Source organism: Lytechinus variegatus, chromosome 18 (genome assembly GCF_018143015.1).
Source record: "Lytechinus variegatus isolate NC3 chromosome 18, Lvar_3.0, whole genome shotgun sequence".
In the NCBI taxonomy this organism is placed as follows: domain Eukaryota; kingdom Metazoa; phylum Echinodermata; class Echinoidea; order Temnopleuroida; family Toxopneustidae; genus Lytechinus; species Lytechinus variegatus.
The window spans coordinates 18,542,578-18,557,447 of NC_054757.1; the positions used below are offsets into that span (position 1 = coordinate 18,542,578).

The 14,870-nt window shown below is 35.8% G+C and overlaps 1 protein-coding gene across 1 annotated transcript; it reads right to left on the reverse strand.

The window, feature by feature from the left end:
- Positions 1 to 4,176: 4,176 nt before the first annotated feature.
- On the reverse strand, positions 4,177 to 12,182 carry LOC121432069 (visual pigment-like receptor peropsin). The gene is made up of 5 exons (XM_041629911.1): positions 11,621 to 12,182; positions 10,291 to 10,401; positions 7,474 to 7,653; positions 6,079 to 6,419; positions 4,177 to 4,970 (listed from the first exon to the last, which is right to left on the reverse strand). Exons 1-5 carry the CDS (start codon positions 11,694 to 11,696, stop codon positions 4,665 to 4,667), a joined length of 1,014 nt encoding a protein of 337 aa, XP_041485845.1. The 5' UTR covers positions 11,697 to 12,182; the 3' UTR covers positions 4,177 to 4,664.
- Positions 12,183 to 14,870: the final 2,688 nt, after the last annotated feature.

A 14,870-nucleotide genomic window follows, 5' to 3' on the forward strand; every position in this document is an offset into this window, starting at 1 on the left:
AAGCAGACATACATTATATTTTTTATGTGAGGGTTGGTTAGAAAGCCCTCTCATTTTGTCTTGGGGAATATGCCCTTTAAAGATGATTATGCACGCCTTTCCCTTGTAGATGATATTTTCCCCATTCTGTACAGAGCATTTTCAAAAGAAATTGAAAAGTAATGTCGCTTGTAAATTTGATTATCACTATTTGTTCGGAAACACAGCCTGATCAGATATACATACAACACCACTTTGATTTACATCTGCTATAACAGGAAGGTGAAGTTCAATGCTACAAAAATGAATTTCTGCCTCTAAACATTAATAAAGATAATTGTGTAGATGACATACACTGTGCAAATATGCATATGGCTCGGTAACAGTTCTCCTGTTTATAAAAAAAGTACAAATATAAACAAATCAACAAATTAACCAGAAAACATAGAATCACACTATGCAAGAACTACAATTATTTGCTAGAATACACAATTTTGCATCACATATCATAATTTGTAGCTACATCCTAATAGAGCAAATACAAACAATAAGAAAACAGAAACATTGAAATCAAGTTATGTATGGGAATTCAACTTATAAGTGAAATTGAAATAAAACCTTAATTTGAATATTCATTTTGTGAAAATCTCTTATGAAAATGTGAAAATATACATCAATATTTGTACATTGCATTGAAAAAGAAGACAATGAGATAAGTACAGTGTATAGAAAATATATTAAAAGAGTAAAACAAACATGTTAACTAATTCACATTAAAAAAAAATTAATCAGTTGTACATGGACATACATACTGTACATGAGGCTTCTCTACTTAAACACAGCATGTACACACTGAAAATTATTCTTTTTACAAAATTAATATGGATAAACTTGGTACTCTTATCAATGAGCATAACATTGATGATTATATTGTACGGTGGTTCTAACTGGGAAAAAATATTTTCTCAGTGACCACATTGATTTTCTTTCAGTGCAAGCATGAATGAATAATAAATAAATGAATGAAAACAACAATACTACTCACACACATACACACCGAAAACAGCAAACTTAAAATTGGTTAAGAAAGGGAACGAACTGAAATATAGGATTATTAATTTGTGAGGTGTTCTTATTCTCTCATTTCCAGTTCTCACTATTCTATACATTTCTATTCTTTTCCGTTCTGTTCGATTATTGCCTGTATTTTAAATCCAAAATTCACTTGTGCCATGCAATTGCCGTTTTTGCTTTTAGCCCTTACGAAAGCATTAAATACATTGAATTTAACTGGTTTAATGGACTTCTTTTTTTAGAAGAAATGCCGTTTGTGTTGTTTTTCTATTCTTAAACCTCTGTCCTGTCCTCCCTTCCCTTCACCCTCCTCCGTTCCTTCCCCCTCTCTCCCCTCCTGCTATAATCTCCCCTTCCCCTCTTCCTCTTTTCCCCTCCCTCTCCTCCCCTCCCTCCTCTTCCCCTCTCCTTTTCTCCTTCCCTCTCATTGTGATCTTTATCCCCCTCTTCTCCCTTTCCCTTCCTCTTCTCCCCTCTTCCCCTTCTCCTTCCTTCCTCCCCTTGTGATATTCCCCTCTTCTCCCATCCACTTACCCTCCTTTCCCACCTCCCCCTGTCCCCTCCTCTTTGTCCTTCTTCCATTCTTTTTCCACTTTGACACTTAATTGCAAATTAAAAAAAAAACTTATTTGAAATCTTAGCTTGTGCCATTTAAGCAATCCATTAGGGAGTATTCATCAGATGAGTTATAAGATTAGAAGTATTTTCATTTACACTGTCAAGATCATTAGGTATGCAACTTTTCCTTAATTATGAGGGCAAAGAAGCAAATGAGTGGATAAGGAAGACTTGCCCCCCCCCCATTTCAGACATCCAAGTTCTTAAATTGCTGATTATTTTGATAAAATCGTTTAATGTGTTCATGAATATTTCATATATACTTGTAAAAACATCTTTTTGCCATTTGAAATATGTCACAAACTATACGTATCATTCCCTGCAGTGGAGTAGTGTCAAATACTGCCTAGCATGTACTTCAGAGAAGAGAAATATTAATTGTGTCACTTGTTGAAAATTTTTGTACTTGGGTCCTCATTTGTAAGGTAACATCTCATACACAAAAATTGCACATGTATGTATCCCCACAGTCCTGACGTATTTGGGGTTGTGCACCACACAAACCAATGTAATTGTGCGTACATGTAAGTTACAATTTTGGGGCAGTGTGGATCATGGTGTAAAAAGAGCTGTGATGTATGTATAGAACATAATATTGCTACCTGTAAATAGACATGCTTGTACATAAAACATAAATGATATATTGTTTGGTGGTAAGTTATGATTGTTGTAATATGAAAGATATATACTCTACTTGAAATTATGTTCTCATGTTGTCCAAAGAACTTGTTTGATGATGAAGAAAACAAAAAATGAAATGATATGGAATTTGTTTGTGATGATGATGATACTTTTTGTGATAATGGCATACGTTTAATTGGCTTTAATATAAGTATGGCTTATGAATGTGTGTTAAGATGTCATGAATGTAATATTGTATAGAATGGATTCAAAGTTTATGTGCAGCCGTTGCTATAATAAAAAAAGGATTAAATGACCAAAATGGTTCTAAAAACTATAAAAATGTCAGTTGATTTTTGTTTTGTCATTTATATTTTGTGAGATTTTAATAGGTATTGTAATCTTTTGTATTAGTCATAAGTAGGAATGTGGAAAAAACAGTGTGATATTAATGTTCGAGGTTTCAGATTATTTTCCACATCAGTGTAATATAAAAAAAATGGAATGGTGATGACGATGATGATGGTGATGATGATGAAGTTGATGGTGACGATAATGATGTGATGAAGATGATGTCAAAGTATACTGCTTCTTGTTGATATTGTTAAGGGCATTTGTGGTGACGACGCTGATACGTGAATTATATACACACACACAAATAACCTGCTACAGTAATTGTGAATATAATACATTAAAATCGCTTTTGAGACTACAAAAGTAATTAAACATAAAATATTGATAAACAACTGTCTATTACACATACTCTGATTTCTCGCGTGCATATCTAGAATATAGATAGAATCTTTAGAAGGTATATAGTATAAAAATTCAGCAAATTTACATCACAACAGTTGGGATATTTCTAATATAAATATATAACAAAATCTTCATACTTCCTCTATGATTCGTTTTTCTGTTATCCCAAAACCAAACTAGTGTTGTTTAAAACTTCTCTGGTGTGGACATACTAGTATATAGATTCCGTGCTGGTGTTAAATCCAGGCTGAAAATGATACGATTTGAACAGATAAAGTCAAATCAGAAAAACAAAATACTTAAAATTTTATCAAAATCGGACAAGGAATAACAACCTTATGAACATTTGATGGTTTTTTTTTGCTGAAACAGCTCTATGCACGTCTCCATGAATTTGCGATGAGTGAGCTGATCATGTCATATCTCCACTTATTCTTTTGTATTATATGAAAGTAAAGTTTCTGACCACAAAAATAATGGATTGACAAGTGATTTAATGTGTCAGATAATCATTGCTGTAACTTATTTTGTAACACGGGAGACATGTATGATGTTATGAAAATAATTATAATTTCATAACAAAGAAAATAAAGTGGGACTTTAGCCAACCTATTGAATATTCATGAGGGCGTTCATATGTTTTTTTTAAAGAATATATTATAAATTGCTAAATCTTAAGGTTCAATAACTTCGTTATCTGTCATCAGATTGTGATGACATTTTCAACATTTTGCTCTGAATTTTACTCTTTAAAGTTAGATGTCATGGTAAGACAGATAAAGAAAGAGTTTCATGCCCATTTTGATTAACAAAACATTTGATAACAATCTCACAAAGAATGTCAATACCAGAGTGGAGAATGTTAGGGGCTCTATTCAATAAATTACAGCATATTAATGATTTTCTGTACAAATTAGCATAATTGATTCATAATCAATTTAAAATGATATTTTAAAAAGAAAATTGACCCAAATATTTTGCAGATACATTGTACAAGAGGGTGATGCTCGGTCCCCCTCCCCGGTTGTGAGAGGGGCTGAAATATCTTTACCTAATAGGGTGTAAAAAAAAATCACAGAAAGTACATGTATAACATAAACATAATACGTTGTGGAGGAAGCAATGTAGAATCAATTTGACATATAAATGTTAAAGAAAAGCGAATTTTTAGAATGCAATTTAAAAATGCAGCAATTTTACATTACAAATCTCAGGAAATTATTTCCAGTAGAAATTAACAGATATCTTCATATTTTCTTTATGGTCCTTTTTTTATGAAATCATCATGCTTCGTTTCGTTTGAAGCTCACATCATTTTGTTTCTTGTTATTTGTTTATTTTCATTTCCCTTCAACATGTACAGAAGCAAATTATTCATTAACTATTGTGAATGAAACGTGGGGGCGATCAGAACGTAAAAGTGACATGATATTGATGATATTAATGATTTAAGAAGGGAAGTTTCATTATCTGGAGAATAAGGAATTCTCGTTCTACGCATGCGGGAACGCTCACCTCGTGTTTTTGGTTTTCATAAGGAAAAATAGCGTTGGTACAATGCACAATAGGTGCATGAACTACATTTACCTCGACAACGCAATCGGGTCGCCGCCGAGCTAGACGAAATGATCGGCGAACCGTCGCGTTTCCGACGTACGATGGCTGTTGTCGGCCTGCGGGTTTATTTCGATCTCTTCGACTTCGGTACGGCAGCAGATCATCATGGCGGCGTACGAGCGGAACTTTTTGATGAAGACCAGGAATAGGATGGGATGGATCCAGAGGGTGATCTCGGCGAACAACGGAGCGATGATGGGAAGGTTTGGAGGCATGTCGCCGATGTTTTCCGCGATGGCATGGAGAAAGACAACACTGTACGGAAGCCAGGAGAGCACGAAGACGACTACGGTGGCGATACCGACCTGGTATGAAAAAACGAAAGAGAAGTCAGATGACAAACGGTTACGTACCGACCTATAGAATGAAAAAACGACCGATAAATCACAAGCTTTGAAATATCACTATGCAAGGGCCCTGCTGGACAGAACCATAATGGATCCAGGGGAGGGTCTGTGGCCCGCTATTGGCGGCCCAAGGGGGGGAGGGAAATGAGATGAGGAAAAAGAGGAGGAAGACGAGTGAATAAAATAAGGTGAGTTGGAGACTTGGGGGGGGGGACCCATTCATGTCACAATAAAAAAATCGTTCGCGCTCGCATTGCCTGTTCCAAGAGATACATATCTTGCTCAATAAGATGAAATATATAATAAAATATGCTACATAAAACATTTTTAAGTTCGGACGTCGAGCTTTGATAGTTTTTGTCTGATTTACAAAAATGATTTTGAAAGGGTGCTCGGAAAAATGATTCGTTTTATGGTCTAAATACCAATGTTATTAAGCTCGCGCTACGCGCGTTCACATTATTTGATTGTGAAGTGGGTATCAACTTCGTATGCAATATGAAGTTCTAAATAATATCCCTTTTCATATCCGATTGTTAAAGCTTATCAGCTAGCGCTGCTTGCTCGCGTTTTGATTCGTGAGATCAATACCGGGGATATGTATTGTATTTTATTCATTTAATCACGGTAAAACTGACATTCAGTCATAACAGACTGATTTTCAGCAAGACCGTGAACTTTAAAAAAACATGTAAAGGTGAGACATTACGAAAATATTTAAAAGTATTACAGTAACACATAAAAAACATGCATATGCATTATTAAAATGAAAAAAATGATAAGCAAAATTACATAAAACCGCAGAGCAAAGAGAAATTACATAAATTTTTTATGTACACTTCTAGATTAATTGTAACAAACTACTTAAAATCTTCTTTTCATGACAGTTATTTTAAAAATGTTGGTTCGCGCTTTGTGCTTGCATTTAATACCCATGCATCCTATTCATTAAACGGCTTAAAATGTCCATTAAAAAGAAGTCTTTCTCTCGCTTTTTAAAGGGACGGGTGGGGGTACACGACCCCTGTCACGCCATCCCTCGATATATTTCAGATTGCTATCTTACCCAGTGAGCCTCGGGCTGGCTCGCCCAGTCCACATTCGAAGGCAAGGGCTCATTGTTGCGTATGGGATCAGCGAACTGCCCCTCCTGTCTCATGAGAAAGGCGCTGACGTAGGCGAACACCATCAGCGACAGAGGCAAGACGAAGTTGACAACGAACCACGAGATGATGTAGGACACGTAGGAGAGGTCGGTGCGCTGCCAGTCGACGAAGCACGTGGTCTGGAGAGGCGCTTCGATGTCGTAACGGCTCCAGCCAAATATGGGCATGACGGCCCAGAAGAGCCCATTCACCCAGGCCGACATCGCGAAGTAACGGTAATGCGAAAAGGTCAACTGTTGAGCTGCGTTTCAAAAAAAGGGAGACAAAGAAAAAATAACAAAAAGAGACCATATTTTTAGAATAAAAATGAGAAATCATATCGATATTTCTATTTATAATTTAAAAACGTTTTTCTACAATAGGCCTGTAGAGGGAAGTAAGATATTAGTTCAGTTCTCACATGGCTTTTGTACCCCCCCCAAAAAAAAAAAAAAAAATGTTGGTATTCTCTTTCTATTTTTGAAATACAAGTAAAAGAGGTGATGTCTCAGCCCTTAAGGCCTTGATATTGTCATCAGGGGCGGATCCATGATTTTCCAAAAGGGAGGAGGGGGGGGGGGCACATATTCCTGAGGAAAAACATTTGACACGCAAAAAATAAAGAAAAGGTTTCAACCAAAAATCAAGGACATTTCGTTCATGAAAAAGTGTGACAAGCAGAAAAGTCTTCACTTCTATTCAAACGTTATTTTTTACATTAAAAATTTAAATTGTGTCTCTCAGGGGCACGGGTCGGCCTTGCCCCCCCCCCCTCCCCCTGGATCTTGCAGTGATTGTCCTCACGAAAACCTTCACAAGAAGCCTTTTCAACAACAACAAAAAAGGGGTACCACTCCCCATATAGTCACATTTTCCTCCCAAACAGGTATGATAAAAGAAAATGCCGGGTCTATACGCCAAAGGAAACGATGAAATTTAACGCTCACTTAAATAGGGGGGCGTTGTCTTCGCAGGGAGGCCAGAACCGTTAATGGAGGAAATGGGAGTGGGGCATATCTCCCCGACGCCTGTTGGATCTGTGCCTTTAAAAAAAAAAATTTATTACTTTCTCTCATTTAGTCTGGTACAAAATCATACATATCGTTCAACGAAATTGAATAAATTCTTTGACATATTTGGTTATACTGCTTAAAGGAGTAGGACAAAATCAGTTATTAAACATTAATTAGTCTACATTATCATCAATTATCTGTTAAACGTTGTGGTTCCATACGAACAAACTTAATTTTTTTATAAATAAATAAACGGTGTTAAAAACTAATACGATAGAAGGAGAAGCTCTGAAATTATCTTACCAAGTTCTCCTCGACAGACGATAAGATATCGGCTAACTGCTAGTATGACGGTATTACCGATAACACTTAAACCAAAGAACATGAAGAAAAAGCCATAGAATTTGCAGCCTTCCCACCGAAAGATCCATATCTGGATGAAATTTGATGTGGTTGAGAGAGGAATACAGCATGCAGTCATTCCTACAGAAGAAGAATAACAAAATGAAACATTTCATAATTAAAAAAAAAAGTTATATCAAGGGGCGTATCAGGGGTCGATGGCCGGGGGGGGGGTGGAACTAGAGCTAAAAATTTTCCGGTCATATCGTGGTATGAACAGGCAGTGGCGTAATGAGGCAAACATTTTGAGAGGACCAGATATAGCGTATCTGACAAAATTTATTTAGAAAAATAACAGTTGCGAGCAAGCAATAATTTCGGCATCTTATAACAAAAATCATATCTTATGATAGATTTTGACATAATAGGCCTATTCAGAAATTACTATATTTCACCCTTCTCTCTTTCCTTGTCTTTTCTCTTTTTTCTTGGTCTTTACGCCACTGTGATTAGGATTTTTTTCATTATTGTGCGCAAGCATTATTAGGCCAAAACTCTGTGCTTCAGTATAGCGTAATGAGTCATACAAGAGGGGGCACAGTAAGGCACGTGTGCGTGTGCGAGCGAAGCGAAGCGAGCGAGAAAAAACAAATCAAATTTTCGTGATAATCTAAGTTTGAGAAAGATTTCGACATGATATTCAGAAAATAACATCATATCTTACACTTTCCCTTGGCTCTTCTCTTCTCTCCTTTTCTTTTTTTTTTGTTCTTGGAAATAGAACTTTTGTAGGCCATGTCCCAATGCTTTGCTGGTGTGATCCGGGGGGGGGAGCCCCCGGTACCTCTCGATGTTAAAGCCATTTAAAACTAGATGGTTGCGTTTTGTAATTGAATTGCGGGTATAGTTTCTACACAACACATTAATTCTACGCAGTTGCATAGTAAACCAAATATTTTGAGGGGGCACAACATAGCAAATATGGGAAAATTAGTAAAAAGTCACCATCGAGCGAAGCAAGCAAGAACAAAGGGCCTTTTTACATGAAATTCTAATTTGGTGATAAATTAATTTTAACATTACATTCAGCAAATAGTTTTCCATTCATTTAATTTCGTTGTCTCATTTATTTTTGTTTATTTCCCCTTGGCTGTGTAACCATGCGTGACCCTCCGCCCTCCCCCTGTGCAGTACTTCAACGTATAAAAGCTTGATGCAGGTAGGGTCCAGAGTACGCAGAGTGCCCGTTATTTAGAGCCCATTGAAGAAGAGCCCGTACGGCATGGGGTCTGGGGCAGCTACCGTATTATAACGTATAATAGGGAAATATGTCTAGCCTTTGGCGAAGGACCCTTTTTGTCCTGATTGCGATAATTCTGGCATAAAATTTAGCAAGCTTATCAATGGACTTCATGCACAATGTTATATGTCGATCTTTCTTTCCATTCTGTATTTCCAATCCTCGGCAGCCGGGTCGTGTCTTCAACAAGTTCTTTTCTTTTTGTCATGTCACTCTTCTTCATTTTTAAATTGAGCTTTTGTCTCATTCAATTCAACCTTCATTTACTGCTTTTGTTTGCCATTTTGTAATCTTAATACATTTTTCTTTCTTACTAATCATGATAATGTATTAGTATTTCGGAATGATTATAGTTCTTTCTCCCATATTCTTCTTTCCTTCCTTTTCAGCTGCTTTTCTTCAGTTTTCTCCTGTTTGGGAATGTTTTTCATAGTTGTCTTTTCCCTATTCCCTTTCCTCCTTATCCCCACTTTCTTTCCTCTTTCGTTTCTTTATTTCTTTCTTTCCTTCCTTCTTTAGTTCCTTCCTTCCCTTCCTCCCTTACTTCCTTCCTCCTTTTCTTAGTTCCTTCCTTCCCTTCCTTCCTTCCTCCCTCCCTCCCTTCCTTCCTTCCTTCCTTCCTTCCTTCCCTCCCTACCTCCCTCCCTTCCTTCCTTCCTTCCTTCTTTCTTTCTTTCTTTCTCTCTTTATCTTTTTTCCCGTTTATTTTATATTCCTGGTGAAATCCCCCCGGGGGGGGGGGGAGCAGCCTGCCCCAGTCTGTTACGCCACTGGTTTTATCCTAAAATTTTCTAAAATCATTACAACGGACTGTATAGAGATCTAATGTATACCGTTTAAAAACAATAATAGGCCCTTCCAAAGGAAACACAAATATAAAATAAAACATAAGTAAAAACTAAAAAATAAAGAATAATAATGAATGAATACAAAATGTTGAAAACGAACAAATAACATACATAAATTAATGAATAAATAAATAAAAATGATTAAAACAAAAATACATAAATGACTGAATAGAAGAAAGTAATTATCAATTAGTGAAAGCAAAAAAAGGGAAGAAAGAAAAAAAGAGAGTAACAAAAGGAAAAACCTGCATGCGCCGTGTAGCTATTTCCAATTCATGATTGAGAAAAAATTAATAGAATAAAAATAAGAAATAAATAAAGAACAAAAGAATAAAAAAATAATCAATTATGAAATAAAGACGTAACGATACATATGATTGCAAATATGCCTAAAACATAACCAGGGATGGGCTTTAAAAAATGCCCCCAATTCCCCCCAATACGAAAATACAAAAATATGCTTTCTTAGTTTCTTCTTTTCAACAAATCCCCATCCGTGACCTTTTGTTTTCCCTTTTCCATCATTTTCCCAGCCTTTTCCTTTTTGCCCCGTTCTCCCTTTTCAATCAATCGACATCCGGTCATCTGCCCCCCCCCCTCCCCTTATTTCTCGTTATATATAATACTTACCAAGGTTCGCTAGCCCCAGACTTAAAAGAAGCACATTGACAGGACTACACAGCTGCCGGTATCTGGCGAAGACAGCGAAAAGGGTCGCATTCCCAAATACACCACCAGCCCCTTAATAAACATTAAAGAAAATAAATTAAAAGACGGAAACTATCAACACTTTATGAACGAGAACAAATACATCTATTCCTTTACTCGAATGAATTAAAAAGTGAAGTCCGCCCTCGGAAGCATTTCATGAACATTATTTTTTCATGCTTGTTGTCCGACAAAATGTTAGATCTGTCAACTTTCTTTACTTTGGATTTGGTTGGATGAAAGAAGCTCACGCGTCTGACTGTAACTATGGCAACTGTTGAAAAAAACGTTAACTTGCCATTGCAGACAACGTTCATGAAACGTTCCTTGGTGTCAGGTTGATTGTTTGATTATAAAGAATGAAATAAAAAAATGACAGTAAAAAATCCATATCATGAAAAAGTTATGATTATTAAAAAGGAACGTCACTGTGACGTGACTCATCATTTTTGAGCATCTCCTTTTCTTGCAATGAACTTTTTGTATAAGGGGATCGTTAGTAGTTCCAACTTCCCAAAGACGTTCACTGTAGTAGCATCTGATGAACACCAGCAATATAACCACTAACAATTAGGATGATGACGATACTAATGATAATAATGATAATAATAATCATTATAATGATAACAATAATGGTAATAAAACAATAATACTACTTTTACTACTAAAAATAGTAATGGTAATGATGATGATGATAATAATATTGCTATTATTGGTGTTATTATTATTGTATAACTACAGCAAGGAAAGTATAAAAGGATATTGACATCCATATTTCTTGTTTATAATGATTACAGGGAAAATGAGAATCCTCTTCCAACATGCCATGACTTCATATTTTTGTTCGTGTGTTTCCAATATTCTTTTTTCCCTTTTCCATACTTGTTCTCATATAGTCCCACTGGCCGACGGACACAAAACGTATTCATAACGGATACAGCGGACAAGAAAATTTTTTGATTGATCATCCGTGCAGAAATACCAGAGTTTTTGTAGTGTACTACTGTTTGGATGTTAGAAAAGGTTCATATAAAATATACGATAACAACTCCCCCTGTATTTTTACAAGATCAATATTTGAACCAATCAGAGAATATGATATCAGAATTTCTGAATGGTTGATTGAACATATTATCAAATCAAATATGTCCGTAAGGTATACTTATGCCTTTTTATGATTCAATTTGGTTACTACATGTATTCTCTTGTTGCGTAATTTTTCAAAGAAAGGCATATAAAGAATGATACTTACACCAGACTATGAGAATAGTTCCGACGGCATAATGAAGTTGTTCCGCTTCTGGACCGATTTCAAGGATGCTATCCATGGTGGTTTTTCAGGCGTTTCTTGTCCAGAACAGCGTAACAAGAACTCAACATAAGTTCTGCGGCAGGAGGCGACGAAAGCGAAACACAAAACAATGCAAAAAAAAACCCTGAACGAAATTAAGCCCGGTTGTTTTCTTTTGTTTTGATTTTAAGCAAAAAAATGTTCTGTTCTCCAGGTGCTTTTTATCCTGTACAATTCAACAATACCTTCACGATGGTTCTGTGTTGTAAGGCGACGAAAGCGAAAAAAATCCTCAACTAATAAATAAACAAAACCCCGTGTAAACTGATAAATTTCAAATCGCTTGTTATGTGTTGTCTCAGTGATGAACAAAATGGCGCCAGTTTCCAGGGCACAAAGCGCACAGCTTTCACGACGTAGAAGAGAATCAGTACAAGATCTCATATTAAGATATCCTTTATCATGTTTATTGAAGCTCTGTTTGGGAAGATGTTGTGTTGCCATGGAGAAAGGGGAGGAACAAAGCCATAGGCGGATAATTCTAGAATCATAATCGTGTCCGCCATTTTAAAATAGAAGTGAAATTTGAAGATTACCGTAAACATGGCGATAAACATGATAAACAGCGTGTCCCTAAACAGAAACCATTTTTTCCAACATTTCCAGCGTCATTGACATATATGTTCTTTTACTTTATAGATGAGAGCAAGACGAGATTGAAATTCAAATGGACCCTATAGGGTCCAAGCCCGGGGTCCAAGGCTAAATCAAACCTATATGGTAAAACCAGACCCTACGATTGGTCCTTGGTCAAACCAAGTTGCGCAGAAAAAGTATGTTTCAATTTTAGACGAGACGGCCTTGCGTAAGAAAGGGAGGACTCATTATCAAAGTTTGTAGGCCTATTTGTCAAGTTTTTCTCAACTAATCTCTAAATTAAAGTGGATTCAGATTCATTCTTGAGTTTTGTGCGCAAATCGTTTATGTCATGATTTTTCAGTATTTTATTGTCTGTATTCCACAATGCCTGCCCCCTGTCAGATCTGTCAACTTTCTTTGGATTTGATTGGATGAAAGAAGCTCACGTGTCTAGCTGACCGTAACTATGGCAACTCTTGAAGAGCGATAACTTTCCATTACTGACAGCTTTCATGAAACGTTCTTTGACATGTTTGATGTCAAGTTAATTGTTTAATTATAAAGAATAGAATAAAGAATGACAGAAAAAAAATCAATATCATGAAAAATTTATGATCATTACGAAGAAACGTCATTGTGACGTTCCTCGTCATTTCTGATTATCTCCTTTTCTTACAACTTTTTGTATAAGGGGATCCAACTTCCAAGTTCCAACTTCCCAAATGAGTTCACTGTAGTAGCATCTAATGCATACCAGCGATATAGCCACTAACAATTACGATGATGTAATCCACAATGACTGCCCCTCCCCCTCTGCTTCTGGCTATTCAATAAGTTATTGGTATCAAACGCTGATTGGTATATCAAATCAAATTATTACTCTTTACCAATACGCCTAGATATATACATGATTGAATTATATTGATAATTCTTTGTGTGCAAAAGTAGAAATCAAACAAACAAATCAATGAAAGGCTGAGAAAAAAAGAAGAAAATTATAAGCACTTGAATGTCGAAATCACTAACGTTACATGGGGATCCGCTAATTGGCAATGCGACCAAGATTTGTGATGTCACATACATGACAGAAGGACCACCTCTCGTTTGTATACCCCAAACAGTCTATTTGTTTCTGGAAAAAAGGTAACCAAAGTTCAAAGGTTAGAAATTTCACGAAAACATGATTTATATTCTTGTGACTTCTATTCTACATAATTGAGCATCTCATCAACTTTAATTTGACACCTTGCTTGCATTACAATTGTCACTGGTCATGGAGTTATGGTCCTTCGAAGGCGAAGGGTACCTAACCTACTTTTCCAAAGTTTTGGGGGTTTATTGTACATGACAAACATGTCAGCAAGTCACAAAGATGTGCTCAACCAAAATTCCGACTAGACACCAGTTATGTGACATTCATTCGAAAAAAAAGTAAGCAGAAGGGATAAAATTTCATGAAATTTTAAGGGAAAACTTTGATGAAACCAAAACCTCACGAACAACAAAGTGGGTTTCGTGCATGTAAATTAAAACCCCAAAACTTGGAAATTGTAGGTTTTGTGATCTTCGCCTTTGAAGGGCTACTCCGGGCTGAAAATATTTATGTGTAAAGAAATTGAGTAAAACATACTTAGCAAAATGCTGAAAATTTCATCAAAATTGGATAAAAATAGCGGCGTTATTGAATTAAAAAAATTTAGTAATATTTTGTGAAAATATATGAACGTCATCATGAATATTCATTAAGTTGGCTGATGATGTCAGATACCCAATTTCCGTTTTCTTTGTTATTACATGAAATCACACTTGTTTCATTTTCATACATGTGGGAATACTGTGTCTCCTTTATAATGAAATACAGTGCAACATTGAATACCTAATGCACTAAATAAGTTGTCAATCCAAGTTTTTTCAGTTCTTGGGAGAAAATTTTTGAATAAACCTAATTACATACAGTAAGTGGAGATATAACATCAACAGTTTGCTCATTGAATATTCATGAAGACATGCCAAGAACGGTTTCACTGGAATAATGCAAGTCTTTTAAGTGCCATAACTTTGTTATTCTTCGTCTGATTTGTGATTAAATTTTCAATATTTTGTTTGCCTTTCTGATTAAAAAAAAAATGTTTAAATCATATTATGATTAGGAGCATCCTTGACTATAACTCTGTGACCCTTGACAATTGTGACACAAGAAAGGTGTCCAATTAAAGTTGATGAGTTACTCAGTTATTTCATGGACCAGGTCCATGGTTATGTAGAGTAGAAATCATAAGGCTAACTCATTCATTCTTGAAAAAGCTGAAATTTTAATTTGGGTTACCCCCTTTTTTATTTTTAGAAACACCCTCTATATATGCTCAGTCTAGGCCTATATTATTATGATAGCCTACAAAATCTTTTTTTTCCATGGTATATTTTAAACATTTGATGACGGGTTTCCTTTTAAGTTGGACGCACTGCTATGCACAGGCAAATCTGTAAAAATGTCTTCATACAGGAATTCTTACGACGGTTATTTTCAGCAGACAAATATAATTTTACAACCGATTCTATTTTTTGTGGGTGT

Excerpts from the sequence above, each read along its gene's own strand:
- LOC121432069 (XM_041629911.1), bottom strand. The coding sequence starts at position 11,696 with ATGGATAGCATCCTTGAAATCGGTCCAGAAGCGGAACAACTTCATTAT. Across the intron at positions 10,402-11,620 it reads AACTATTCTCATAGTCTGGT|GGGCTGGTGGTGTATTTGGG; the intron begins GTAAGTATCATT and ends ATGTTTATTAAG. Across the intron at positions 7,654-10,290 it reads TCTGGGGCTAGCGAACCTTG|GAATGACTGCATGCTGTATT; the intron begins GTAAGTATTATA and ends CTTCTTCTGTAG.